General features: G+C 56.9%; 13 protein-coding genes across 13 annotated transcripts; 5 read left to right on the top strand and 8 right to left on the bottom strand.

Moving 5' to 3' along the window:
* Positions 1-155: 155 nt before the first annotated feature.
* M409DRAFT_71287 (uncharacterized protein) lies at positions 156-976 on the bottom strand (the record flags this gene model as incomplete). The annotated part of the gene is made up of 2 exons (XM_033819104.1): positions 156-822; positions 882-976. 2 exons carry the CDS (start codon positions 974-976, stop codon positions 156-158), a joined length of 762 nt encoding a protein of 253 aa, XP_033659928.1.
* A 535-nt stretch (positions 977-1,511) lies between these two features.
* M409DRAFT_61117 (uncharacterized protein) lies at positions 1,512-4,086 on the top strand (the record flags this gene model as incomplete). Its single annotated transcript, XM_033814662.1, has 2 exons — positions 1,512-2,009; positions 2,062-4,086. 2 exons carry the CDS (start codon positions 1,512-1,514, stop codon positions 4,084-4,086), a joined length of 2,523 nt encoding a protein of 840 aa, XP_033659927.1.
* A 327-nt stretch (positions 4,087-4,413) lies between these two features.
* M409DRAFT_71286 (uncharacterized protein) lies at positions 4,414-6,795 on the bottom strand (the record flags this gene model as incomplete). The annotated part of the gene is made up of 1 exon (XM_033819103.1): positions 4,414-6,795. The coding sequence occupies one exon, from the start codon at positions 6,793-6,795 to the stop codon at positions 4,414-4,416; it is 2,382 nt and encodes a 793-aa protein (XP_033659926.1).
* Positions 6,796-7,582: 787 nt separating this feature from the next.
* M409DRAFT_30454 (uncharacterized protein) lies at positions 7,583-8,500 on the top strand (the record flags this gene model as incomplete). Its single annotated transcript, XM_033809930.1, has 4 exons — positions 7,583-7,675; positions 7,741-7,802; positions 7,852-8,307; positions 8,356-8,500. 4 exons carry the CDS (start codon positions 7,583-7,585, stop codon positions 8,498-8,500), a joined length of 756 nt encoding a protein of 251 aa, XP_033659925.1.
* Positions 8,501-8,570: 70 nt separating this feature from the next.
* Positions 8,571-9,645, bottom strand: M409DRAFT_71284 (uncharacterized protein; the record flags this gene model as incomplete). The annotated part of the gene is made up of 4 exons (XM_033819102.1): positions 8,571-8,887; positions 8,934-9,219; positions 9,253-9,534; positions 9,589-9,645. 4 exons carry the CDS (start codon positions 9,643-9,645, stop codon positions 8,571-8,573), a joined length of 942 nt encoding a protein of 313 aa, XP_033659924.1.
* Positions 9,646-9,986: 341 nt separating this feature from the next.
* On the bottom strand, positions 9,987-12,045 carry M409DRAFT_30452 (uncharacterized protein; the record flags this gene model as incomplete). The annotated part of the gene is made up of 4 exons (XM_033809929.1): positions 9,987-10,162; positions 10,219-10,575; positions 10,626-11,239; positions 11,294-12,045. 4 exons carry the CDS (start codon positions 12,043-12,045, stop codon positions 9,987-9,989), a joined length of 1,899 nt encoding a protein of 632 aa, XP_033659923.1.
* A 2,974-nt stretch (positions 12,046-15,019) lies between these two features.
* On the top strand, positions 15,020-16,138 carry M409DRAFT_30451 (uncharacterized protein; the record flags this gene model as incomplete). The annotated part of the gene is made up of 1 exon (XM_033809928.1): positions 15,020-16,138. One exon carries the CDS (start codon positions 15,020-15,022, stop codon positions 16,136-16,138), a length of 1,119 nt encoding a protein of 372 aa, XP_033659922.1.
* A 212-nt stretch (positions 16,139-16,350) lies between these two features.
* Positions 16,351-18,390, top strand: M409DRAFT_30450 (glycosyltransferase family 34 protein; the record flags this gene model as incomplete). The annotated part of the gene is made up of 1 exon (XM_033809927.1): positions 16,351-18,390. The coding sequence occupies one exon, from the start codon at positions 16,351-16,353 to the stop codon at positions 18,388-18,390; it is 2,040 nt and encodes a 679-aa protein (XP_033659921.1).
* Positions 18,391-18,507: 117 nt separating this feature from the next.
* M409DRAFT_30449 (uncharacterized protein) lies at positions 18,508-20,053 on the bottom strand (the record flags this gene model as incomplete). The annotated part of the gene is made up of 6 exons (XM_033809926.1): positions 18,508-18,749; positions 18,811-18,834; positions 18,887-19,043; positions 19,106-19,602; positions 19,656-19,838; positions 19,888-20,053. The coding sequence occupies 6 exons, from the start codon at positions 20,051-20,053 to the stop codon at positions 18,508-18,510; spliced, it is 1,269 nt and encodes a 422-aa protein (XP_033659920.1).
* A 780-nt stretch (positions 20,054-20,833) lies between these two features.
* On the bottom strand, positions 20,834-22,102 carry M409DRAFT_71280 (uncharacterized protein; the record flags this gene model as incomplete). The annotated part of the gene is made up of 2 exons (XM_033819101.1): positions 20,834-20,892; positions 20,965-22,102. The coding sequence occupies 2 exons, from the start codon at positions 22,100-22,102 to the stop codon at positions 20,834-20,836; spliced, it is 1,197 nt and encodes a 398-aa protein (XP_033659919.1).
* Positions 22,103-22,438: 336 nt separating this feature from the next.
* Positions 22,439-23,993, top strand: M409DRAFT_30447 (uncharacterized protein; the record flags this gene model as incomplete). The annotated part of the gene is made up of 2 exons (XM_033809925.1): positions 22,439-22,630; positions 22,683-23,993. 2 exons carry the CDS (start codon positions 22,439-22,441, stop codon positions 23,991-23,993), a joined length of 1,503 nt encoding a protein of 500 aa, XP_033659918.1.
* A 25-nt stretch (positions 23,994-24,018) lies between these two features.
* Positions 24,019-25,773, bottom strand: M409DRAFT_71278 (uncharacterized protein; the record flags this gene model as incomplete). The annotated part of the gene is made up of 1 exon (XM_033819100.1): positions 24,019-25,773. One exon carries the CDS (start codon positions 25,771-25,773, stop codon positions 24,019-24,021), a length of 1,755 nt encoding a protein of 584 aa, XP_033659917.1.
* Positions 25,774-26,159: 386 nt separating this feature from the next.
* M409DRAFT_71277 (uncharacterized protein) lies at positions 26,160-27,262 on the bottom strand (the record flags this gene model as incomplete). Its single annotated transcript, XM_033819099.1, has 3 exons — positions 26,160-26,626; positions 26,686-26,797; positions 26,861-27,262. The coding sequence occupies 3 exons, from the start codon at positions 27,260-27,262 to the stop codon at positions 26,160-26,162; spliced, it is 981 nt and encodes a 326-aa protein (XP_033659916.1).
* Positions 27,263-27,580: the final 318 nt, after the last annotated feature.

Genomic DNA, 27,580 nt, shown 5'->3' with positions numbered 1-27,580 from the left:
AGAAGCTGGAGGCGAACAAGGTTTGTTGGTGGTTGCCCGGGGAAGGAAGGAGCAGTGAATGGGAAGGCACGTCGTGAGATCGGGGGTCGATGTTGGCTTTGCGAACGATATTTCAGCATATATTGCAACCCCATTGACGATCACCGTGCGTGTCTCTATTCAACACGCCTCCAGCTGCCTGCGAGATCTCGAGCTCTGTTGCCAGGGGTGGGATTCTTGGGGACGCCCAACTGTTCTCGTTGCACTATCGTTGGCTTCTTTTGCCTAGCATGTTGAACATATGGCGTGGGCTTTCCATTGAGCACCGGAACAGCGCTCTCAGCTTCTTCCGCACTGCCCACGTCGACAAAGCAGTAGTACTGTGACCCTTCCTCGGGCACAACGTTATCTCGCGGAGATATGAGCTTGCTGACCGCTTGAACGTCATACCCATCGAACAGTCCGCGCATTTCTGCGTTGACGACGTCCTGGTTCGGAATCCTGGATAGACCGCCCACAAAAAGTCGGCGACGTTCTTCAAACGGGGCCGTCCAGTGCGACTCTGCATCTTGGCGTGACCATCGGTCGAAAGCAAAATCGTTATTCGTCGCGTTGGTTGTAGGGAATCTGTGGGTTCGGCGGCTGTGCTCGTACTCTACGGTCAGAGGGCGGTGGGTTCGTGGCCCCTTCTGAGTGTTGAGATTGACCTTGACGGGCCTTCCCCGAACCGTTTGGCCTTGAAGAGCCTCCATCGCGAGGTCGGCATCAGCAGGATCCAATTCGACAAAGCAGTAGCTTGGGTTTCGTCCCGTGAAGGGGTCAATCGACATGTCCATCTTCTTCCTGCAACCCCTCACCATCAGCCTTGTCGCCACAAACCTCGTCTCAACAGAAGTACCTACAAAGGGACATTGTTCTTCGCGAATAAGGTTTCGATGTCCTCCCTCTGAGCTGCGTACGGCAGGTTGCCCACGTAGAGTCGCACCGTTTGATCCATCTCTGCTGGGAAGACTATGAGTTGCCTAGGTACCACAGAGGAGAGACAATCTCCTCATTCGGAGGGGGCTTTGTCGGCGGAGTGGGAGCTGGGAGATTCTGTTCTTTGTCAAGGTAGACTTCGTTTCAATTCACCGAAATTGAGAGGAGAAAGAGAAACTTTGAGACGGATGTTGAAGAGGAACAGCTTGCCTGGGGAAGGCCTGGCTTGGCGCATGGTGCTGCCTGCCCTATGAACATTAGAAACCACACCCCTCGAATGTGCTGTGTCCTTCACCACCTCGTGAAGAGCGAAATGGGATGAGTGTGTGCCACATGAATGTCACGAAAAGCGAGGCAGGAACATGACATCGGAAGGAAGGAACCGAAGTGTGGGGAAGCGGAAACTTTATCTTGAGCGCGCGTTAGCGTGTTAGTCTCGCATTTCACAGCTTCCATTGATCGTCACCTCACCTCTCACAAGACACCCCGAATCCATACCACCGCCGCCTGACATCGTCGTCGCCGCCTTCGCCATCACCTCGACCGACCTCAGCATGTTGCGCAACCGGGCATCGTCGCCCGCGGTCTCCTCGCTCCGTCCTCCACGCTTCAAGGGCACGGCCACACCTCCGTCGCAGCAGACACCTCCATCCGCCCAGCGACCTCCACCCTCGCAGCAGCAAGAGCGGCCGACGACGCCCACGGTCATTCCATCCTCGATCCCTTCGCAAGCTTCATCCGAACCTGACATCGCTCACGATGCCGACCCTATCGAGGATTTCTCCGAGTACGAAGATGGGGGAGCAGGGACACCAAATAGCGCCAATGGCTCTCAGAATGCCTTTCAGAAGATGACGAGCTCTCAAATGTCGTCAGGCTCCCAGCGCTTCGGCGGGTTGAAGCAACCTCCCAAGTGGACCAAGGAGGAGGATGCGGTGCTGATCCGCGGCGTCCGTGAGGGTTGGTCTGCCACCGAGATCGCACGTGAGCTAGGACCGGGGCCTGTGAGACGGACAGGGTCTGCCATTCGAGGACGGAAGAAGGCTTTGATAGTGCGTGCATGCTGAATGCAGCCCATGAGCCGAAGATGCTGACCAAGACCAGGAGAAGTTCAACCTCGAGGCCCGCGCCGCCAAACCGACCTCCCTCCACGTTGAGTCGCGCCGGCGATGGACTCCCGCCGAGATGGCGATCATACAGCAAGGCGTGAGGGATGGCTTTGATGCGGCGGCTCTCCAGCAGAGACTCAAGGATCGTACTTTAAAATCCATCGAGCACAAGGTCCAAAAGCGGAGGCTCCTGTCCAAGTCTCCCATAAGCAATGGGGCCGAGCCGTCGGCAAAGAAGTCCAAAGCGCGGGCGCCTAAAAGTGACAAGTCGAAAGACAAAGTGGCTCAATCGTCGACGCCGCGTGATCCTGCTGGTGATGAGATGGTAGTGGATGAGACGGTGCAAGAGGAGACGATACAGGATGAGACGGTGCAAGATGAGATGACAGTGGATGGGGCAGTGCCGAATGAAACTGCACAGAAAGATGCCGTTCCAACGGATCAAGTGATGACGGACGACGTCGAAGAATATCCTGCATATCCACCTGAACCACAAGAGCGCGTCGCCACTCAGAGTAAGGAGGCAGAGGGACAATATACTCCGATCGAGGACGGCTTGGATTTTTCAAACCTCCCCACCGCTTTTGTCAAGCTTCCGGCAAATGCACGATCTGGCGTAAAGGCTGGCCGCCTTCGACGCCCGACTGCAGCACGCAAGAGAATCACTCGTAGCGCCACAGCAAATGTCGACCACAGTACACCTGCGCACGCCCAGGATGCTCCTGCACACGACAACAATGCTACAGCGGAAGATCATGACACTACAGCGAACGACCGCGTTGCTTCAGTGATCGACCATGATCGAACCCAGGCTGACGATGATGCAACTGTCAACGACTACGACGCCATCATGAACGACCATAATGCTCCCAGGGACGACCACGGTAGAACCGCGGACGACTATGGAGGATTGTATGATTCTGATGAAGTCGAGATGGGCCAGCCGGAGCCACGAGAGCGGCGCCAAAGTCTTTTCCATGACTGGACACAGAAGCAACGTTGGCGGGACTGTTTGAGGGTGGCTGGTGGTGACGAGGACGCGGCGAGGCGTCAATTCAAGGAGGCAAACCTGACGGCGAACATGTACGATGCCATACTGCGCAAAGACCAAGCGACCATCGACTCGATCAAGGCAGAGCGCCGGCAAATGGAGTTGCGCGAAGCCATTGAAGAAGGGCGCGCTCGTCGGAAAGTCCCACTTCCAGGTGCTTCGATCAATGCGGACGCCGAAGACGTGGATGATGAAGTTTTGAGAGAGGAGGATTGGGAAATTTTCATGGAGAAAGAGGACTCATGGAGTCTCCCGAGCGAAGACCATTCGTCGGCAGAAGATGATGACGATGAGGAGGAGGATATGATTCGAGATCGAGAGATTGAAGAGGTGGACGACGATGAGGAAGATCTGGTTCCTGATCGAACGATTGAAGAAGTCGAAGACGATGGAGAAGACGTGAGTCACGACCGAGAAATTGATGAGGTGATGGATGAGGAAATTCGGTACAAGGCACCACCACCGCTCCCTGGCCACCACTTCACACCAATCCAAGCCATGCGGGCAACAGTGGTGGACGGCGGCTTGACAACACCAGTAGCGACGAGCGAGAAGCCTCTGGCGTTTGCGGTCGATTCAAAACTGCCGACGTCGAGCATCCCCACCACCGCCAGCGAAACGACGGCGGCGAGCATATCGCGGGAGAGCGAAAGAAGTGACTCGAAACGCAGCCGGCGCCGGGCGCGCGACGCAACCCAACGCCGCCAGAGTGGAGGCTCACGCTCGTCGCATAGACGGTCGAGGATGTCCATGAGTGAGATGGGCGGTGCTGTCGGTCAGATGGGACCACCGGGATCGATGAAGGAGGCGGAAAACCCGTTCATGAAGATTGTGAGGAATGCACACATCCCGCCTGCTCCCCGGCGGAGGGAGGAGCAGCAGCCAGCACGCCGCCGTGGCACACCATCCCCGCCGACGTGGTTTGCGTCGGACAATGAGTCTGAGGATTCGAGCGAAGAGTCGGAGTAGGAATTGAGGACGCTTTGTTGGTAGCTTCAGATCGCGCATCGCTCACGAAATGGATCGCTTGTTTGCATTCTTATACTGACTCCCTCGACCAGCGAGAAATGCACATAGCTTTCGTTTCGTCAGAATTTATCTTGTTGCTCATAAGCTGCTGGAGAATGCTGATGGCAAACGGTGATCCCTGTTCAGTGACTACGGCAGTCAGCTTCTGTCTATCTAGTTCATATGCTATGCGATGAACACACACCAAACAAGTCTGGACATCTGCTGACATTGACTTCGTAACCGCATCTCTGTAGCATGTACAACGCAAAAGAGGATGGATCTCTCTTACCCGAAGAACTCGCCATCGACGAGCGTCTCCCACGGCCTCCCCGTATCCCACACCGTCTGCATCAAGGCGCGAGCGCGTCCGACATGAGACATGCCCCAACCCTCCACCGCCTTCAACCGATCCATAAACAGCTGTCGTTGGTCCTCGCGCTGCGCCTCGCACCCTGCGGTGAACATGGGGAAGAGCAGGCACGATTCGGCGGTGCTGCCTCGTCGCACTTTCTGCAGCGAGCTGATCACCTTGTTGACGCTATCTTGCACTTCCGGGCTGGTGGAAGAGAGCGCCAGGACTCGTCGTGAGAGGTGGATGAGACCCGCCCAGTGGTACGCTTCATTCGTGGCGTAGATCTCTTCGGCTTCCTTGCCGGCTCTTGAACCGGTCGCTTGGGGGTCGTTGGGATCGGTGTGCATGCAGCCGCGGTAGACGGTATTCGCGCTGGCGTTGAGTCGCTTCTTCAGCTCTTCGGCTTGTTGTCTGAAGTACTCGGGCGGACGCCATCCCATTTTGACCTGGTTCGTGACAGGGTCGATTCGCTGGTTGTCGCATTGTGCCGCCAGTTCAGCCACCTGGGCGAGAAGTGCAATGCATCTTCCTGAAAAGCCAAAGAAGCAGTCGATTTGGTAGATTTCTTCGTTATCTCGGTTTACCAGCCACAGACCTCCACCATCTTCCAGGTACGCACCAAAGAGAGGCTGCTCGTATCTGTTAGAGAGACTGCCGAGCACGTCCAAGTACGCAAACCATCGCGAGAGAAAGAAGATAGCTTTATCCCGCGCGCCGTCTGACTTCTGCGCGAGATGATGAAGCCCACCTTTGGCCACAATCATCTGCCGTGCCACTTGGAGGTGCTGCTGCCAAGGTATTCGAACAGAGAAGGTGTGCGGAGAAACAATCTCCAAGGAGGCCAGCATGATAGCTGTCGCGAGGGGCGCAAGTGATGAAGGGTCAGTTGGGTCAGTCGAGCCTGGTGACGATGGCTCGCCGAGGGCTTGACGAAGTGCCGGCAGAACGTCCGACATCCAGCCGGCGATGCGGTTCGCAGGCTCCGCGTGGTCCAGAAGTCTCGCTCTGTGTGAAGCCGAGAAAGCCAGCAAAAGATGGAGTAGATGCTGATTGCGGACCGCCATCTGAGGCAAGACTCCGCGGAATGGGTTCTCAGGACAGTCATGTGGCACCATGATACGTCCCGTGTGGTTGATGAAGTGGTGGAAGTAGAGGAGGTTCATCTGATTCTCCAGCAACTCCGGTGGGAGAGGCTCGAGAGCGCGTGGAATGCGAATGGCGACTGGTTGAGCATAGTAGCCCCCTGGCTCGAATGCGATCTGCTTAGCATCGATTTCACCGCTGGAGGTACTGACTTCTGAGACTGCCGCACTGGCACGGCGAAGGTCTGGCGATTTGGGGAGGACGACGTTGTTGTCATCATTGTGCGGCACGTCGAGATCAGGGAATCCGTGGTCGTAGCCATATGTGCGATGGCCTTGCTGGCTGTCGGCTCGAGGATAGCGCGGTCGATCATTCTCTTCTGCAGGGTCAGACAATAACGACTTAACCGACAGCCTACGCAGATCGGGCGGATCTTGCACGTTCAACGCAGCAGGCTGAGGAGGGTAAGGGGAGCCGGAGTTGATGCTGGAGCCCGGCGTCGCTGGAGTATTGACGATGCTGCTGATGCTGTGGGGAGTGAAATGCGTGGAGCTGGGCGACTCCACCGCCCCGGGATACTGCGGCACAGCAAACACCGGACTCGGTTGGGCGGTGGGAGGGCTGTTGAGCTTGACGCGCTTCGCTCGATGCTGCGGCGACCAGCTGAACTCATCGCGCATGGGAGCGGAGGTTGGAGAGGTGCGCTCGGTGAGAGTCGGCGAACCGCGCGCACTGCCGATGGGAGGGAGATATGTCGGCGCATGCGGACTGGGCTGATGTTCGCGGTTGGGGACCTGCTGCTGCTGTTGCTGGGCGAGTCGCAACCGCGGATCGATATATGTGCCCTCGCCACCACCCGGCGTCGGCTCCGGCGTGGGCAGATCGATCGGATGGCTGCTAGGAGGCCGCTGGGGGCCGGAGACGATGTGCTGGGCGGAGAAGACGTGGTCGTGGCCGGCGCCATTGCTCTTGGCGGGAGCGGCGGCGGCGGAGATCGGAGTGGTGACAAAGGTGAAGCTGCCGGCGTCGCTGGGGGTGCCGTCCTTGTCCTTCCTGCTGCGCCCGCCCCAGTTGAGGCGGATGCTGTAGTCGCACGCCTCACCGCTCTTGGTGCAGTTGGCGCACACCGGCTTCTCCTCGCCGCATTTGACCTTGCGCGCCTTGCACGGCCAGCACCCCGTGCGACTGCGCTTCTTCGGTTCTGCGCCTGCTTCTTTCTTGGGTCGCGGCATGGCGGGTGTATGGATGATGGATGTATACCGGCGGGTCGGGTCTCATCGACGTCGTCAATCGCCGGGCTGCGGGATTCCGGTGGATGGGTGAGAGGCGCGGTCTTAGCAACGGGATCGAGGCGAGGTGATGGAGGCGACTATGTGGCAGAGGCTGCCATGGCGTAAGGCTGAGAAATCGATAGGTGCTACCGCTCGTCGAGCTGGGAGAGAAGTTGCGACCCAGGGGGTTCGGTTGGGAAGGAACGGCCGTCAGACGGGAGTGAGCAGACGCTGTGGCAGGCGCGACCGTCGATAGATAATACTCGAGGTGATGTGCTGAGAGAGGCAGTAGCGAGGATCAAGAAGCGTCAGCACCACAGAGCGCGGCCGAGAAGATGAAGCACGCAGCAGCAAGCAGCAGATAAGTCGAGAACCCCGCCGCCGCAGGATCGCTGCGAGGCCTCGTTCATTGGTCCATGGGCGACGACGTGCAGCGGTCAGCCAGATGTCCACTGCACCTGGGTCCGTAGCAACACCCCGACGCCGCGAGAGCTCATCCTCTCGCAAAAGATAGTATCGATCGGGGTCTGTTGGTGGTGAAGACGGGAGTGGTCGATGGCACATGCTGGCGCTGGCGACTGGAAGCGGTAAGGCTCTGGTATCCATCGGTGATGTCACACGGTTGGGAGAGAATCGAACCGACGGAAACTCGTGGCCCAAACTTACCCTCTCCGTACCTGTTGATCGTTTCTGTCTCCATCGTCCTCTTCCTCTTCGTCCTGTGATCTTCGTCCCCTCCACACGACTCATGGCGCACAAACAGGCCGCCCGCCAACTGCTGGGCAAACATCCGCTCCAGAGGCTGCCTTCTCCCTCCCGTGGAGCCTCTGCGGTTCTACACGTGAGCGTTCCCCTCCTCCAACATCACTCACATGTGACAGTGCTCCAGTGCTCACGCGGTAGCAGACAATTGGCTTGGCGTCGTTTGCCTACTCCTTCAACTACCTCGTCACCCATCCCAATCCGGTGTACGCCTCCAGACGCTCCACAGCCTCCCCCGTGCTGACCACCCGCTAGAAACGAATCCTATGGCTGGCATTTACAATATCTCACGATCATCGGCCTCTCCCTGGCCACCACCACCTTCGCCATAGGCCTGCTGGCCGACCTGACCCTCTCCCACCGCCTGTTCCAGATGAAGAACATCCTCAGCGTGGCCAGCGCACCGATGGAATGTCTGATCAGCCTGCTCTACTGGGGCCTGCGAGCCATTGACCCCAAACTCGTCATGCCCGAGTGGGCTCCACCGCTCGAGTTCTCCGCCGACTTGTCCTTTCACGCCATGCCCGCCATCTCCCTCGTCGTGGACTTGCTCTTCTTCTCTCCCCCATATACCATTGCGTTTCTTCCCGCGTTGGGCTTGAGCGGTGTGATTGCCTTTGGATATTGGTTCTGGATTGAGAGGTGCTATCAATTCAACAACTTCTACCCTTATCCCATTTTTGACCTTCTGGATACTACTCAGCGAGTTGGGTGAGTCTATCGGTCGCGGCAATACGGGCAAAGCTGACTTCACCGCAGGCTCTTTGCTGTTTCCGCCCTCTTGATGACGACCGCCACGGCGCTGCTTGTATGGCTATATGCATTAGTCAATGGGAAAGACATGGAAGATGTGGTGAATGGAGATCTCAAGAAAGCGAAGAGTGGCAATGTCAAGGGACAATAGACGAGATGTATACACTTTTAGACATAGAGTCTTGGATACCCCAACTACATACACTTCACGAGATGAGGTGTTACAACCGCGTTCTAGCGGTGTCCATCGCCTCAACAATGCCTTGGCGGATCTCTCCCACGATCTCTGCGGCGGGTTGCTCTTTCTTCACCAGGCCGACACCAGATCCCGCCCACATGGCTGTTCTTCCCTCAGCGCCGAAGCCAGCATCCGGCCCCTTAATCGCCTCGGCGTGGCGTTTGCGAATCTCATCGATATCGACTCCGTCCTTGTACTCCTCGAAGCTCTTCATGCGGATGCTCCTCCCGTCGTATGCGTTCGGCCATCGATTGGGACCTCGAAGCTCATCAAACAGCTTGGCTCGCACGGTACTCTGCCCTCCATCCTTTGCCGCGAGGACCGCTGCTCGGTATTTGGGATGAACATTTGGTCTCAGGCGCTGACAAGAATCGCGTACCCAAGACGACACCCTGTGCACCCAGGTTCAATGCAGCAGCCCCAGCTCGACCATCAGCTATACCCCCGGCAGCAACGGCAGTAATATCGTGGCCTGCTTCTGCAAGTGCATCTGATATCTCAGGCAGCAATGAGATAATCCCAGCCTCTTTCTCAAACCCGTGCCCACCTGCATCCGCTCCCTGAACACACAGCACATCCGGCCTGGCTCCCTCCGCCACACGCAACGCAGCTTCGACATTCCCCACCTGGATCTATAACTGAGAACTCGGCGACGCTTTCCGCACTTCCTCCGCCCATCCGGTATAGTCATCCAAAGCGTTGGCAGCAAAGACCCAAACAACGGCTGGCTTGAACTTGCCAACGATATCCACGGCCGCATCGGAGTTGACGATGAAAGAGAGAAAGCCAACTCCGATGGGTAGAAGCCCGTTGTGGCGACCCAGGGCGTCTTCGACCTGCGAGAGTCGTGTCTTGAAAGCTTCGAGATTATAATCGACGCCGATTTGGCCCAGGCCGCCGGCTTTGCTCACAGCGATGGCGAGGTCGGCTTGTGCGATTCCTCCCATCTGTAAGAACGTATTAGCATCTGATGTTGAATTGTGCATAGTTGGTTGATCTACTGGAGCGTTGATGACGAGGGGACTTTTCGTCCATGGTAGTGAGTCGCTCAACTTCATTGTGGATTATAAGAACGAGGATGAAAGTTGTCTGGCTAGATGTGAATGTTAGAGGCAAGGTCATCTTCACAATTCATCCTCGTCAGAGGCTGAAGTGATGCTTGAGTGGGGAACGACACAAGCTTCGAGAGCTGAAAATCAGTCCGATATAGGAAAGACGTCAGACCGCTGCCAAATTAGCCCCTAGCATGTGCTAGCTGGGATGATCTTTTGCATATGTGGCTAATGCGATATAAGAATGCGAGAAGAACGACCCCTTAGATACAAGGCGGAGTCGTGCGGAAACGCGACTGTACATCGTCAGACGAGTCTTCTTCGTCGAGCAACACGTGCAAGCTCTCCTAAAACCTGGGCGTTCGAGCGCCTGATCGAGGAGCAGCCCCTGCGACGCTGTTGGCACGACTCGCCGCGCGACTCGCAGCCGGAGTGCCTCTGGGCGTGCTCTTCCTAGACTCGCCGAAGAATCTTCCGCTCTGCGAGTATGATCTGTCGCCAACGCCTGGGCGAGCCACAGCACCTGGGGAGAAGAGGTCAGCAGACTGTAATCCACGTACAAGTCAGAACTACACTTACTCGCTCGTCGAGAACCTGGGAAGGCCATCGAGCTAGCACGTCGCACCGCCGTGCCGTCCACGCTGCCATTTCGAGCCTCATCCGCAAGTCGCTGGGCGAAGGGAGATCGCTTTCGAAGTCTCGGCCCGTAGTAATACACCGCGTACACGGCCGCCACCAGAACGGCCGAGATACAGGCCAGAATGGTAGATGCGTACTCGAGGTTGTTCCCACTGTCGGCACCGATGTTGGAGAAGAAAGGCGTGGCAGGAATCGTAAGCACACCGGCCAAGAAGTCACGAGCCCAGCCATTGCCACCAGTCGCCGATGCAGAATATGGACCATACGCACAGATCATGTAATCGATCGTTGCCATGTCTGAGAGTGTTCGTTAGCGTATGTCTACAGATGTGGGAAAGGTGACGTACAGATGGAATAGTTAGCGATTCCGACAATCGCAGCGAAGATCATGGAGCCAATCCAGTGAATGGGAGGTCCTTGAATGGTCCACGCGAATCCAAACAGGCCAATGGGCAAGCATGGAGCGGTGTACAGCAAGAACCACAGGCGCGACTCGTACTGGGCACGTTCGTCGTTGGGCTTCGCCTGTCGTTCCTTGATGTTGCGCTTGATGGCGGGAATGAAGGCGATCCACGCGATGATGTAGCCCACACCGATGGAAATGAAGGACAAGCCGACTGCGACGGTCGAGAAGTTCCACTGGTCGTAGACGAGCGCGAACGACTGGATGAACATGAAGATCAGGGCGTCGGAGAAACCGGACAGCAGCGAGAGAACCAGGACAATTGGCTCGGTGCAGAACATCACGAAGGGGCGCGACCACGTCTTGAGAATCTCCTTGACGGTCAAACGCTCGGAGACGGGGACGAGCTCGTCGGGGCCCCAGACGTTAGGGTTGCCGTTCTTTCTGCGCTTCTTGGCGATCTTGTTCATCATGATGGTGGTGCGGGTCTCGGGGACGGTGAAGAAGTGGAGAGCCTGGACGAAGCCGCCGAAGATGAGCTGGATCCAGATGGACCATCTATGATCATGTCAGCATAGTTTTGCTCCGGCGAATGCGGAAAAGAAATCATACCTCCAGCTGAGATACGCTTCACTGAACCCTCCAATGATAGGACCAAGAATGGAGCCTCCCACGGACGAGAAGACGACGAATGCCACGGCGTACTGCTGGGTGTCAGACTCCCACATATCGGCGATCATGCCCAAAGTAACGGAGCCACCGGCCGAAGATAGACCACCGAGGGCACGGCCGACCATGATGGAGGCGAAATTGGGAGCGAGGGCCACGGGAAGCTGCCAGATGTTGACGAGGAAGAGCGAGAGCTGGAGGATGGGCCAACGGCCAAACTCTTCAGACCAAGGCGCCCACAGCTCGCAGCCAAAGGCATACAGCACGAGGAAGATCATGGCACCGCAGCGCGCGGCTTGGGCGCTCACACCGAATTCCTCGCTGATGCCCGGGATGGCGTTGGAGTAGAGCGAGGTGTTGAAGTTCATCGAGACCTGGACGATGAAGATGACGGAGAGGATATACCACTTCTTCCACGAGGGATACGAGAAGCCCAACTCTTCATAGGCGTCGTCCTCGGTCAACTCATACTTGTCGTAGGTGCCCAACCTATCGAGCTTCTCGCCGTCGCCGCTCGGGACGCGGGGGTCGTGGCGGTGGTTGGCATGGCCGTTGTCGCCGTCGCTGTGGTCCGCCTTGGAGGAGCGTTCGAGGTCGTCGTCGGCGTTCTCGAGTTTCTCGTTGGCGCGGTCGAGGTCAGCCTGATTCATAACCTGCGGCGGCTCCTCGGCGAAGTGCATGTGCCGAGTCGCCATGTTGACGGTGAGGATACAGAGAGTGTCGGCGGAAGACGCTGCGATGTAAGTCTAGCCGGTGCGGTGGGCGCACATGGATGGAAATGGTATGGAATGTCGCTCGAATTTCCACAGCAACGCGAGCGGGGAGCAGCAAGAACGGTGCAGTGAGCAGGGCCCGCGCAAGAGGATATATATTGGAAGGAATGCAAAGCGGAGTCGCCTTCCCGTGGTACCACTGTGCGCTCCATCGCCTCATCATCGTCCAGCTGGTTCGTAAGAGAAGCTAAGTAATTACTGCGACCCACCCCGTCACGTTGCGCTCAGCTCCCTCCACGGCAGCATGACGTCTTGCGACTAAGCTCTCGCGCCCCAGTACCACAAGCGACCAAAGGCGAGGCCAAGCTGCCAATGGTGGAGCTTCAATTGCCGGGACCAACACCGACGAGCCCAACTCCGCCGTGATTACTCGCCCGCCGGACGATGTTGCGCATCGAAGACTTTTCTCATATTACGTCGGTGGCGCGAGGACCTCAGAACTTCTGCAAAGGCGGATCCTGCCGCGGGCGTGATCGCGATGTCGTGTCACCCGGATCGCGGGCGGGCGGCCAAGCCCTGCGAAGCACTGCAAGCTCACGGGCTGTGCGGGCGACTTTCCACAATCCCCGGCACGTCTGGAGGAGGAACACCTGGAGATTGTCTGCTTTTTGCGGGAGTCCCATGGGGAGTTGATCTCACCGCGCGGATCGCTTCTCCGCTTTCGTTGTCGCGTGAGGCCCTCGTGCTGACGACTGCCACTCACGTCGCTCTCAGTTGGAGTCGATCCAAAGTCAAATGTTCTTCGCTGAAAGTCACATGTTGGCGCTGGATCCGGAAAGTTGACGCACGCGGGATTAGCCTTCTTGGCAGGAGCCGCCTTCCGCTTTGCCTCAATGGGCCTCCCGGGCGACCAATCGCGAGTTCCACCGAGGAAGATCTTCAAAAGCGCGGCCCACTCGACTCGACTTCGACTTCGACTTCAACAACATCTTTCTCGCTCGTCTCGTCCTCGACTCGTGATCAGTCGACGGCGACGTGAGCGACGGACGGTCTCAGAAAACAATGAATCCACACTTACGCGCTCGCATAATGAATCCCATTTCTTCTAACTCCATTCTTCAGCATGGTATCTCGACCATCATTTCGCCATGGGCACTGCCAACTTCGACGCGGCTGGCCTTCTTCTACTAGCAGCCTTCTTCGTCTAGTCCACCCGGCTCTTGATGCGACATCTTGATGCTCTATTCACCGGCTAGCCACCGTTCGACTTGGCTGCTTCTCGTGCGTACTGGCTCGCGGAAGACGAGCTTTCCGATAGACTGTGGGAAAGCATTCGGGATGCTCTCAGCGCCTTTAGTAGCGAGAAGTTGGATATATAAAAATGGGGAATTGTCTGGCCAGTACTCCTTTGAACGGTACGATATCTATCTCCCGCAAAGTTGAAACCGCTCGCGCTTAAGGCCAGGTCGCATAGCTTGGAACTTCACCAATATGGCGGGAAAGCAAGAACGGCCTTTAGACGGAGCATTGAGGCATGATCTCCCTAAACGGATACGGCTCAACGAATAGACGACGGCGAGGCCTGCGCGTTTGGCGCTCTGGAGCTGAGATCGCTGGACTGGTTCATCCTTACGTCTCAGTATGGACTTGGTAGACAAACGCCGATGCTACAGGTAAGGCGCGAGGCTCTGATGCTAGGTGGCGAGTGTGTTGCCTCCAACTGTCACTGGGAAGTTTGGAATCTTACCACATCAGCTCCGCACTCAACACGACGTCTTACAATCGACTGGACGAATTGGCCCAGCAGACGCCTACGAGATGGCCCGGAGACAGACAGACCTTACCTTGACCTATCTACAACACCACACACGCGACAGGGCAGATGTCTGATGCCGTAGGATTGCCCACGCTGAACGTTGCATCTTCTCCAAGCCCAGAGCTTTTCGAACCTGAGAATGCGGCCGATCATCTATTTCTCAGCCCTGGGCAAACCGTGAACAGTCACAGATGAGACTTTGAGGGCTTAAAGACCTAACACCCATCCACTGCCTAGTGAGCAGTTCCATCTATGGCGTACGATATGTCTAGGCGTAGCATGAGAAGAGGACTCCCAAGTCATCTAAAGGGTTTCACAGGCCATGTAAGTTCTTGTCTCTTATGCATCCTCTGTATTCCCTTCCTCTTTTCCCCGTCATTGAGCGTCCACAATTGGGAGATCGTTCAAGCCCTTTGACACTCGTCGCACGCCAGGGATTCGATTGAGGGGAAGTGAGCACAAGAGCTTCTCCTTGGCACTGTTGGCAGCTCTTGTGTGCGTCGATCACTTCTTCGCCGTCTAGAGCCGACAGTAGCCTATCACGCTATTCACCTACCAATTCACGGCGGGAATCTCAGTCAACTCGTTCGAGTCGACCAAAGAATAGTGATCACGCTCGAGATGAGCTGACCTCACCTCAGGCTAAGACTGTTGCTCGTGACCCCAGACCTCGACAAAGGGCACGGCACCGCTCACAGCCCCGGGGAACGGCTCCACATCTCTGTCATCGGCTTGCTTCTCACTTCTCCGCGCCGCCTGAAGTCAGTTGACGCAAAATCGAACAAAGGCGTTCTTTGATTGGCCGATGATTCCCGCGATCGCTGCGTGCTTCCACGTGTTGTTGGTCAATCTTTTTCTGGGCGAGAGGGTGCCGCTGCATCATGCACAGGTGCGCGAAAGCTGAAAGGCGGGAGGACTCAACACGATCCTCTTTGACCTGTCCGTCATCCTCAAAAATCTCACCTCCGCCGTCCCCCTGCGCTGAATCGACACCGCAGAGAGCCGGAATCATCGTCGACAATGAAGCCTAGGCGACGAATTCTCACCTCACGCCCGCTGACTTGACCGCTGAATCGCTGACCGACCGGACGGAGCCGAGTCTGGCCGGGGGAGGCTGGACGAAGGCAGACTCACCAGGCCATGGCATCCAATTCCTCTGCCTCTGCGTCGTGGACGTCTCCAGGCGCGGGCATCACTGGCGGCTACGATGGCAACAGTCAGACGTTGCGCATCTTCATCGTCTTCTTCAGCGGATTGGCCATGTACAACGCCGTCGAGTTGATTACTATCATCTTCCTCAGCTTCAATCGATTCCGGGGCTTGTACTTCTGGTCACTGCTCATTTCCACCATTGGCATCATCCCGTACTCGCTCGGGTTCATGCTGAAATTCATGAACATCACCACCGGAGACTCGAAGTGGCTCGCCATCGTTCTGCTCACTGTTGGCTGGTACCCGATGATTACCGGTCAAGCTCTCGTCCTCTGGTCTCGACTGCACTTGATCGTTACAGGAGTCAAAGGCGAGAGGATCCTCTTCTACACCAAGTGGATGATCATCATTGATGCAATTATCCTCCACATCCCAACGACAGTCTTGACCTTCGGGTCCAATGGCGATCTGGCGACGGACCGGTTCGAAGTCGGATACAACATCATGGAAAAGATACAAATGATTGGCTTCTTCTTGCAGGAGGTCACGCTCAGCTCCATTTATATCGCCGAGACCTTTCGTATCTTACGCACCTCGTTACAGCCCGGGACTCGGAAGACCATGCATCAACTGATCTTTATTAACGTGGTGATTATCATCCTCGACCTCGGACTTTTGGGCCTGGAATGTGCATCTCTCTACATTTTGGAGACGCTTCTCAAAGGCATCGTCTATTCAATCAAGCTCAAGCTGGAATTCGCGATCTTGAGCAAGTTGGTCAAATTCGTGGGTGGATCGAAGCCAGGTCAAGATATGCGGAAGTCGTCGGTGGGATTCATTACTGCGGATCGCGAAATGGGCAAAGACGAGCAAGATATGAATATCCAAGACTTCGTGGACCTTGATCGCGTCAGCACCGATGTCACGCATCCCTCCCGCTCCCATCGACACTCCGACTCTCTTCCCTCGAGGCGCAAAAGCTCACGTGTGGCTGGAATGGATCTCGACTATACTTTGGCTCGTTTTCAACATGTCGAAGATGTCTCCACGCTGCGAGAGGGCAGTTCCAGAGACTCCCTCTCTCCAGGCCGAGAAGCAGACGTGTGAACAGTCTTGCAAGGAGCAGATGATTCCAGAACCTCTTATCATATGCGCGTTGCACAAAGAGTGCTACGTACAGCATTCCTTTTTCTGCCCTTGAGCAGATTCGGTGCCCCTTGCTTCACATCGCGCCGCCTGGTATGTAAATACACTGTCGCCTCGTGCAGTCAAGACTCGGTGACTGACAAGACGAACAAGGCACAAGGCAAACGAACACCATGTCGCCAGAAAGCTCACCAGAGCGGCGCCCGCATCGCGAGTCGTCGCCCATGACACCAATCTCGCCGTTATCCCCGAGCAGCTCCCTGCCACAATGGCTACGACACACACGTCCGCGAACGGGGTTGTTAGCGAATGCCAAGTTTCGAGTCCTCGCCGTGGCACTTGGATGCATCATGATGGGGTGGATGCTCACCTCGATGCTCGGACCTGGAGAGCGGGCAATGGACTTTGCAGGGACGTACGATGCGGCCTCGGGTGGAATACTGGACGACCCAACGGGGTTTGGGATGGCTACTGTCAAAAGTCAATCGATGCAGCCTGGCATCATTGGTGGAGAAGAGCCGAAGGATGAGATGGAAGCCGAATCGGATACCAATCGTCACAAGCAGCCATCAGTCACAGGCGCACTGTCAGAGCTCCACGATGCAGTCAAGGATAAGTTGAAGTCGTGGAACCCATACCATGCTCAACCAGTCTCTCATGGAGCCTCACGGGTCAACTCCACAGCCACCGCCTCGCGGCCACACGGTCTGGCTAGCGCCACAGCCACTGCACTCGCTGGTGAGGCAATCACGGATGGTATCAGTGATGAGGAGCGCCTTGGAGCTCGAACTCGCATTGGGAAATGCACGATCCTCTTCAACGGCAACAGCTTCTGGGAGCGGGCGATCCGGACTCACGAACGGCACGACAGGGAACACGGATACCGCCTCCACGTCCTGCGGCAGCATCTGATGGACGATGTCTGGTCAAAGCCAGCGTATATCCTCAGTCTCCTCCTTCGCGAGCTCTCGAAGCCAGAAAGCGAACGACTGGAGTGGCTGTTCTGGGTCGACGCCGACACCATCATCCTCAACCCTCACATTCCGATCGAAGTTTTTCTTCCTCCACCAGGTTCAGAGTTCGACGATGTTCACCTCTTGTTCTCTAACGACTGGAATGGTCTCAACAATGGCGTCTTCCCGGTTCGAGTGAATCAGTGGTCAGTTCAGCTCTTCTCCGCCATCACTTCATTTCGTCACTACCGCCCCGATGCACCCCTGCCGTTCCGCGACCAGTCTGCTATGGACGCCCTGATGCATGAGCCGGCGTTCTCCAGCAACCTCGCCCAGGCGCCGCAGCGCTGGTTTAACGCATATCAGGGTGAACATAACGAGACGCTGGCACCCTTTCAGATCCGCAGAGGTGACTTCCTGGTCCATTTTGCCGGGGTGCTCAATCGAGAAGAACGGATGGGTTACTGGCTGGAGCGGGCTGAGCAACATTTGGACGACTGGGAGGTTCCGGTCAAGTCCACCAGCTACCCCCAAGAAGTCAGAGACTTTTGGTCGGAGCAGAAGGACCTGCGAAGGCGGAAGAAGGAGGCTCTGAGCGGGGCGAGATTGAAGGCGAAGGAGCTGATGTCGAACGTTGAGGAGCACATGGAAGAGTACGGTGATAGAATGAGCGAAGAGCAAAAGTCATCCATTGAGGAGAATCGCAAGGGCTTGTACACCATCCTGGAAAGCGGAGACGACGCATCGGACCTCGACAAGATGGAGGAGGCAATGCACAAACTCGAAGAGTCGTTCCAGCCGTTGACCTCCGTCGTCACCGAAGTCCACAAGACGCTGCTGAACTCGGCGCACGAGGCTATCTTTGCCGGCGAAAAGGATCTACTTCAAAGCGGCTTCAATCAAGGAAGCAGCAGCCCCGAGCTCGAGAGGATCTCGGACAGCGTCAAGCATCTGAAGTATCTCGTCATGACGCCGCAGGAGAATTGGAATCGTCACGACATCACAGCCGCCACGGATGCTGTGACGGATGCTCGTGCGAAGCTTCAGGAAAAGGAGGCCGCTACGCTCGCGGAAGCGCGTAGGATCGAGCAGGCCAAGAAGCAGGCTGGGATAGCTCTGGATGACGTCCAGAAGCAGGCCGCAGATGCATCCTCAAGCACGAGCTCGTCTCTGGAACCCTCCACCACGGATTCCGCGTTGGCTCCGACAAACGTGGGCGAGCCTGCCTTCGCTGCCGTTAGCGCGGCTACAGACGATTAACACATTCATCACGTCAAAAGACTGTTGACATCGTTTCTTTCCGCAGCACTAGATACAAATGTATATGTTCTAAACTTTTGAACTGAGTAAATTCGAGTCTCAACCTGGTTCGTTCAATCAGCGTCGCTTCGTGCCAGGCATCGGCGTGACGATGGTATAGTTACAGGTGGGGCAGCTGGTGTGCGTGTCGGGGGTTGCTGGGTAGTAGTCGTGGTTGTAGGTCTTGTTGAGCTCCACCGATCCCACGACGTCGCCCGTCTCGAGGCGGATCCAGGTATCAACCACGCCGTGCCGCAGCTTCTCTTCGGTGATCAAGACTTGCCGTGCCCCTCTCGTCCATGTTCCGTATCCGCCGTAGCCTACGTTGCATGTCAGCGGAAGTCTCATTGAAATATGATAGGTTTCACGAATTGTTCATACCGGAGTGTTGGCCGAAGCAGATGTCTATTTGGCGGTCAGCTTTAATCCAATGAGCAAAGACCGAAGGCCGACTTACTGAGCCCGTTTCCATCCACGGTCATTCCAGGGAGAACTCCATTCCATTTGTAACACCAAGTATCGCCGTGATCATGTCCGGAAAACAAAGCCATCAGTCCTGGGGTGGACGTCACGGCCTGCATGAATGGGACATCTTGGGCGCCGTATTCGCATGTCTACAACATTCATCCATGTCAGCTATGCACCACATTGGATCAGACAAGAGGGAGGGACCTACGCCGTCGTTCCTGCCGTCTGGACACCACCCCTGGGCTTGCTGGGCGAGGATATAGTCGTCGTTGATACCGGGCTGGTAGTTGGGATCCACCCCAGCCTCTGTCTGTAGGGCTTGGGAGGCATTGGTGGGGATATGAACGAACGCCAGCGAAGGAATCGTCTTGCGGTATTGCCGACTGAGCCTCGCGTTCGTCTGCTGGAACCAATTGACGACACTCTGGTCGACCCAGTCCGGCTGGCCGACCCGATTGCCATCGGCGTCCTTCTCCTGGTAGTAGAAGCCGCCTCTGCTGTCGAAGAACCACAAGATTAGGCATGGAACTTGGCCGCCGTAGGAGGGATACACCAGCAAGTAGTAGTTGCTGACTCCAGCCTCGCGACCGAAGACCATTTGGGTAGTGAGGGCGTTGCTGTAACGGTGCTCCCGAGCGAGGATGTCGGACCTTGAGAGGTTATAGTCGGAGTCGTGGTTTCCGTATGTCGACGCCCAAGGCAGTCCTGTTCGATACGTCAACACCGCGGGAAGAGTATCGAGTTTGCACTACACTTACCTCTCTGCACGAGCGGCCCAGCAATTTGGTCGATGTAGACAGTGCTGTTGAATTTGTACGCATTCTCTCCAGTGATCAAATCACCATTGAGGACGACCAGCTGCTGATTCTCGGCATCGAGAACTTCGTTCAGCACCTTGACGCTGTTGATGTCCTGCTGCGGACCCCACGAATCCCAGGCATCTTCTCAAAATCAGCCGAGCTCAAGTATTCGCGAACTCGTGAAACATACTCTCCCCAAAATGCAAGTCTTCAAAAATGGCTATCTGGAACGTTCCGGCGCGAGTGAACCGCAGCTGCTTCTGCGAGCCCCAGTTCCAGCTCCAGTTCCATTGCGGCAAGGCTGCGGCGAACGTAGAGGCCGCGAAGAAGGCTACGAGGATCAAGAGACACGACATCCTGACGAATCGATATCGCTCGTCGACGGCCCAGGCGAACAGGCAGGAACGTCGTCGGGGACGATGCTCGTCCGGTATATGTATTCCTCGCATCTGTAGCTCGGCCTCCCAATATTCAACGCTTTCATGCCGAAGTGGAGGAGATCAAGCCGGGGTTGCATAGAATGGACACCAGAGTGTTGCTGCGTCTGCTACCGAACCATCGTTGAAGACAAGCGGTGCTGGCGACTAGCCACTGGGATTCACGCATGCACCAACGTGAATGCAGGAAGGAGGCGGGAGCTAATGCATGCGATGGAGCAACAGCAGTATCAATGAAAGATCGGCGAGGTCTGGAGGAATGCACCGCAGAGAATGTGGACGATTCATGTGGACGACGCGCCAGGGACGAAAAGGAGCGCGTTGTACGAGAACGTGCGAGGTTGCAGGGCGATCCTCGTTGTCCCTCATCGGCATTGGTGCTCGGCGTGTGCCGACTTCACTTTGTCTTCGAGGCGGCAGCAAGCATTGGCCCTGATTGAATTTGGGTTCGGCGCGCGACAGGAAATCAATCGAAACTCACGGTCCGATACTCCAGCATCAAACACCCCAGCTATGCGATACAGGACGAGATGTGGTGGAGGCTGGTCTTGTGTCTTGGTGTCGGTATGAACAGAATGCGATTGCAGCCGAGACCGAACTCTCGCGACGTGGTCGAGTACTGCAGCACAATTACAACAGCTATCGTCTATTCAAGTGACTCAAATGTCCAGCTCTCACCCGCCGACCCTCAACTTTCCCTCAGTCTTCGAATTTGATGCCTTTCGGCGTCAGGTCGATCATGCCGCCCCGGTATGCACCTAGGACTACGTCAGCTCACCGTGTTACCGACTACTGGACGGAGACGGATATATGGACAGGAACTTGCTCACCTCGCTTCTTCTTGTTCTTCTCCTTGGTGAACCCTTTGCCCTTGGTCACCGACAGGTCGCGGTATGCCCGATCGGCGTAGTCGTATGAGACGTAGTCGTTGCTGGAGAACCGAGGGTCGACCTTCTGATCCGTGGGAATGCGCGAAAAGGGCACCACCTGCTTCTTGGCCTCGGCGGCAGTCTGCTTCTTCGTGCTCTTCGACGGCGGCGCCGGCACCTGCCTGAGGCGGTCGGGATGCACGTGGTTCGGCTCCTCACTTTCTTCCTCTTTTTCTCCCGCCGACTCGCCTTCCAGTGTGGCCGAGGACTGGGAACCGGCGTCTTTCGCTTGCGTGTCAGAGCCAGTGGTCTTGTCGGATTTGCCGCCCTTCTTTTTCTTCTTGTCAGATGCCGGCGGCTGTGGTTCCTCGTCCTTTTCATCCTCGCTGTCGCTGCTCGAGTCGCTGCTCGTGCTGTCATCAGCGCCTGCGTCCGAGTCGGAATCGCTCGAGCTGTCGTCGCTCGAATCCGAGGACTCGGAGTCGCTGTCGCTGGAGGGCGAAGAGCTTTGCACCTTCGCCTTCTTCGCTGGAGGAGCGTCGCTGTCCTCCGACGAGCTCGAATCATCCGAGTCGCTTGCACTGTCGTCAGAATCTTCTGACGATGGAGGAGTCAACACCCGCTTCCGTTTTACGCCCGCTTTCGTGGGGCTTGCATCTGAGTCGTCGCTGTCCGAGCTGCTGTCTTCGTCGGAATCATCGTCGCTGGTCTCTTCAGCTTCCACGTCCACGAGAACTCCTTCTGCCTCGTCCTTATCCGACTCGTCATCACTTCCGCTGTCATCGCTGCTCGACTCTTCTGCGGCATCGTCCTCTTCACCTTCCGGGCCGGGCAGGGTGGGGAACTTGTCGTTGGCGTCATGCCACTCTTCATAGAGGTCGAGCAGGGGAAAGGCGGTCTTGGCCTGGATTCCACGCTCCCACTTTGCAATGTCGAGGATAAGGTCGTTCTTCTTGGCCTCCTTGTACAGGCTGGCGAAGGTCTTGTTGTAGCCCAGCTGGTCGAGGAAGTGAGCAATCTGGGTGAGGACGTCGAGCAATTTCGGCGGGGGTGCCTCGTCGTCGGACCACAGCTGCGACAGGTCGCCCGTGAATGCCATGGCGGCGGGAGGTGAGGTATGGATGGTGGAGGAGTGGAGGAGGAGGTCGCTGTCGGGCGGCGGTGAGGGGCGAAGGGGCGAAGGGGCGAAGGGGCGGAGTGGTGGTGTGAGCGGAGGCAATGGGCAGATTGGTTAACCTTCAAAAGTTCGAGAATTGGGAGAAATTAACGTCTGTGCACGGCAGGGAGCGGTCCGCGCCGCAGAGGGAGCAGGCGAGGAACACCCGTTCGCCGAACGCCGATGCCGATGCCGATGTTGACCTTCGAGCTTTCCACCTCCACCTCGACCTCCACCAACACTCTACCACCACCACCCCCCTATCTCCACACCGCCGCCATGGCGCAGCAAATCCACTTCGCGGAGACGATCCGCAGCATGAAGTTGGCCATGAAGCGCCGCGCCGACGACTCGGACCACAGCGCCGCCGACGTCCCCCACCGCACGAACCGCGGCAACAAGCTGATGCGCCGCGCCAGGTACGTCCAGCAGGACCGTCTGGACGACACGGGGCGACTTGCCTACCGCCAGGTACGTCTACAAACCGCCTGAGGTATACGGTGGACTGACGAGTGTCGTACAGAAAGTCACCCACGCCGGCTACACGCGACACACCATCTCCACCAACCCGCCCCTGTTCGACGACGACGGCGACCTCTACTCGCCCGCCTCCTCCGACAACGAGAATGACGACCGCTACGGCCAGCCCATCGACGAGAACCCGTTCGGCGAGGTGCAGCTGGAGAACCTGCTCCGTCCGCTCACCGCGGCCGCCGAGCTGCCCACCCACCCGAGTCTGAGCATCCCCTACAAGAGCACGGCGGTGACGCAAATGGCCGAGGAGGCGCTGGAGATGCTGAGGAGGGAGCGCAACAATCTGTGGAAGGCGAAGCACTTGCTGCAGAGGTTCAGAGGAGACGCTGACTGGGTACCGAGCGCGACGTTCGAGACGGAGCACGATGATACGCTCTTGAATGGGGAGGGGAACGTGGGAAATCAGAGCGCAGTGCCCAGTATCATTACGGATCAGTTACCATTGGAGTTCGAACCTCCCGCCGAACCAGACGTTCAGATGGTGGACGATGTGGTCAAGCCTGCACCCGTTGATCACGCTAGCCTCGTCGACGGAGAATCGGTGCGAGATGCTGAGGCGGTAGATGCCATGGTAGTGGATGCGTTGGCCAAGGACGAGCCAGCCAAGGCGCAAGAGACCGAACCAGGCGAGCCTGCGAATGCGCCTGGCACAGAGGTGAATGGGGAGATAGAGCGGCCGGCAGCATCGACTGGGGAGAACGTGGCACCAGAGCAGGCACCAAATCCCAATGTCTCGGATATCGCGGAGCGAGAGGCAGCGTCAGAGACGGCCTCCAACAGCAACGGCACCAACACTCACGCCATGACGACCCGGGCTCGAGCTCGCTCTCCCGCTGAACGGTCAGATCGCACCCCTTCCCCATCGCCCAGCGACTCCGCTTCGATTCCAGTGGTCCATCCGTGGTTTGTTGCGCCGTCCACGTCTCTGTCCGACCGCGACCTTGGTCTGCCCGTCAATGAGGCCGACGACACTCGCAAGCTGCTGCTCCTGTACGTCCAAAAGCAAGAGCAAGTCGTGCGCTCCCTAGATGCGCTGTACATGGGCCTGCAAAAGACGGACCGCCTGCGGCAATACGTGTACAGGAGCTGCAAGGCGGAAGCGCATCTGGTGCCCGATGGCAAAGGCAACATGGTCACCGAGATGAGCGACGGCGAGGATTGGTATGACATCTCCGACTGGGGTCTGCAGCCACGGGAGCTCAAAGATGGCCAGTTGGAGAAGGGCAAGGACGAAGTCGAGGACGTGGAAGAAGAAGGTCGCAGGAGACCTGGCCGTGGAAGGCGGGTGAATCGTATATAGTCCCCTGATGAATAGATGCATTGATTCATGTTGCTCTCAGTATTTCACCGGCTCGTTTTAATCCTGGCCGAGACGCCGAGGGAACGTCATCGACGGCCATGGCAATTTCTATCATTTTCAGGCCTCTGCCCTCGGCGATACCCTCGTCCGCAAGTACGTCTTCCAACTCAGCCCACGTCGACACTTTTCGTGAGATCACGGGGTAGTCGGAGCTATTGGTGGGGGCACCGAAGAAATGAGCTACTTCGGTATACTGCCAGGCTGGGACATCGTTGTACTCGGCCTCCATGCCGTTGAGCCAGCGTTCGTACGCATACCCGCCGTTGTTCAAGAGAAAGGTCGTCACATCCAACCGGTATCGAATGATGTCTGACAACGCTTGACAAGTCACCTGGAAACTGCCGTCGCCCTCGAACAGGATGGTCCGGCCGGGAATCGCCAGGTCTCGCTTGGCCGCCGCAACTCCTTGGGCGGCGGGAAGCATTTGGCCGATGGAGCACCAGATGCCCGAGGCGATGACCTGCGTCGGTGTGGGCAATCGCAGGTCTCTGCCTCCGATCAGGGGCGTTCCGTTGGCCAAGAGCTGCGTGTCGTACGGCTTCAACCAGGCTGACATGCGTGCCCAGAAGTCGTCTTGACAGATTGCAGATCCATGAGGTGGTGATCGGATGGGGTCGTGTGATATCTGGTCCTTTGGTCTCCCCTGCTCTCGCCCCATCGCTTTGAGTCGACCTGCCAGCTTCTCCAGCAGTGGCTTCGAGTGCAAGTGATAGACTCTGTGTCCGACAGTGATGGTGTCCAAGCCGAACGAAATGCAAATCCCTGGATCCGGAATCGCAGACCAAGCAGCCGTGTTGGTATCGCTGAGCAATGGACCAAAGAGCAATGCGAGGTCGGTCGTTGCGCTCAGCTCCGTTTGTCCTGTCAGTGGACCTTCCCATGACGGCAAAGATTCATCCACCACGCCTTTGCCAGCGTTGTAGCACATGGTGGGTATGTTGGTCGATTGGACTATCGTGTTGACTTCGGCGATGAAGTCGAACGGGTAGCTCAGCCCGTCTGCAATGATCAAAGGGTTCTCGGCCGCTTGGATCCGACAGAGAATGGTGGAGATGACTTGCTCTTCTTCGGCGGCATTGTTTGTCGGACGGCTTAAATCCAATGGACGGTCGAGCAGGGCCGCTGGTACTGGAGCTGAGACAATGTCACTCGGCATGTTCACGTACACCGGCTTGGACTGTCGTACGCATTGTTCGAGGGCATGGTCGTAAATGCGCGCGGCTTCTTGCGCCTCATCACATCTCAGGTCCGCTTGGGCGCAGGTAATGTGTTTCGCCATCTCCGTGTAGACTCCCAGGTTCCCGTCTGACAGACTGTGATGGACACAGGCACCTGTCTTCCATTGCTTTCGCGAAGGCGAGCCCACCATGTGCACCACAGGCACACTCTCGGCGTAACTACCCGCCACGGCGTTGATGGCAGACAGTTCTCCCACGCCGTAAGTCGTGTACAAAGAGCCGACTCGGGGCGTAAGGGCCTTGTGTGGGCCAGCTGCCGTCGTGAGACGAGCCATTCCGGCGGCTCTGGCGTACCCATCGGCCGCGTAGCCTGCGCAAAGCTCATTGGCGTTTCCGATCCAGCGGATATTCGAGGCAGACAAGAAGTCGAGGGCTCGAAGCGTGTAGTCTCCCGGTACGCCGTGGATGGAATGACAGTTGAGCTGATGGAGTCGAGAGAAGATGTGCTGCGCAAGCGGGATCGTCGTCGCCTTCGTCGCCATGGTGGTGTCTTAACGGAAACAACGATCCTGAGATCAGGATGGCCTTCTTGTATCGCGATTGTCTCAGTGCGGCCTGAGCATTTTGCAATGAGATGTGGTATGTCTGAAACCCGAGCCAGGCGGCGAGGAGCTGTCAGACGAAACTCCGAGGGCCGATCGTCTCACCAAGTTGGCGAGTGTGCGGCGGACCGCCCTGTCGCAATAGTACGTCCAAATATATCAACCACAACTCAAAGGTCAGTCAGTCGCGCGGATGGGCGGAGCTCGTGGAAGGTCACTCAGTGAATGTGCCAATCAATCAATGTAGTTCAAGATTGTGGAAGTCGTGAATTGTTGAGAGAGAAACCAACATGTTCGAGATATTGTTTGATGCCCAGAAATTATGCCTATCGCCGCCTCGTACCGCCAAATCCAGTACTCTCATGCCGGCTACTCGATGGCCCAGCAGCGCTCGATCCTCCCCAATCGCTCCTCGGTGATGGCCGATCGTACGTAGGAGAAGTGTTCGTCCCGCCGAACCAGTTCGAAGCTCCTGGTCTCGCCTGATTTCTATCCTGGCGGTTGCCATACGAACCTGCTGCATAGCCTGCCGCTGCTCCAGCTGCAGTGCCACTCCAGAAGCCAGGTCGCCAGGGCTGATTCTGCTGTCTGCTGCTGGAAGAGCGTGAGCTGCTGGATCGTGTGGTTCCGTAGGACTTGGGCTTTGGTGCTCGCGGAGTGTACGGTGGAGGTGGGTCGTCGTTATCGTCGCCACCACCTCCGAAACCACCGTGGCCTGTTCGAAAGCCATCGCCGCGCCTTGGTTGTTGCCCTGACGGAAAGAATACGCTGTAGAGTATTACGAGAACGATGACTGCGGAATTAGACATTAGCGAACCTTCCGGAGTTTTTGATTTTGCATTCTCAGCGTACCTGCAAAGACAATCCAAAAGATGATCGCCGCCGGCTTGTCACTGCCAGGCTCATCGCGGTCCTTGTTACGTGTTTTCCAAGGTCTTTGATTGATGCGATCGCGATACTTCTCCTGCCCGAGTATCAGCACACGTTACAGCACCTACGACAATCAACCAGCTACATCGCAACGTACCTCTCCCAAATCAGTGAGCATCAACCGATACTCAACTCCACACGAACCCTTCAGAACGAACGGATCATCGGCATTATCGTAGCCCTCACAAACGACATCGGTACTGCCCAGCTTGAACTCCGGAGGCAGATTCGCTTTGCACGTCCACTGAATGTCTTCCGTGTCGTACTCTGCTCCCGAATTGGTGCACCGCATCACATCGACATCGTAGAGACCTTTCGCGTTGCCACCAACGCAGCTGAGTTGAGGGAGCGCCGAGACTCGTCGGTGGGAGGTGTGTTGGCCATCGCGTAGGGTGAGGGACTTGACGCTTGATAGCAGGACTGCGTCGTTCTTTTTGTTCTTTGCGAATATCGATGGGGTCAGGGCCAGGAGGAGGCCGAGGAGGTTGGTGACACGCATGCTTGTCGCAAGGGGTTGTGGCGCAGGAGTTGTAAGAGGAGAGATGTCGTCGCAAGGACGAGAGATTTTTGATCAGGTTACCACATGCAAGACGATAAGTGGCGTCAACAACAAAAGTGGTGGTGAAGTGTGGCGATGACAGCTTGCAGTAGTGAATGTCTGCCTTGAGTCGTTGTTGATGCCTCAGGCTCCCACAAAATGTGGGAAAGCTCTGCGCTGTGTAACCCACTGTGAGGGCAGGTGGGCCGAGCTGGCTGCACGTTGCAGGTGCACCAATTAAATTTAGATAGCTCTAACAATGTGTCGTGGACTGCTCCA

Source organism: Zasmidium cellare (assembly GCF_010093935.1).
Source record: "Zasmidium cellare ATCC 36951 unplaced genomic scaffold M409scaffold_65, whole genome shotgun sequence".
NCBI lineage: Eukaryota > Fungi > Ascomycota > Dothideomycetes > Mycosphaerellales > Mycosphaerellaceae > Zasmidium > Zasmidium cellare.
This window is presented reverse-complemented; position numbering and strand designations above follow the sequence as displayed.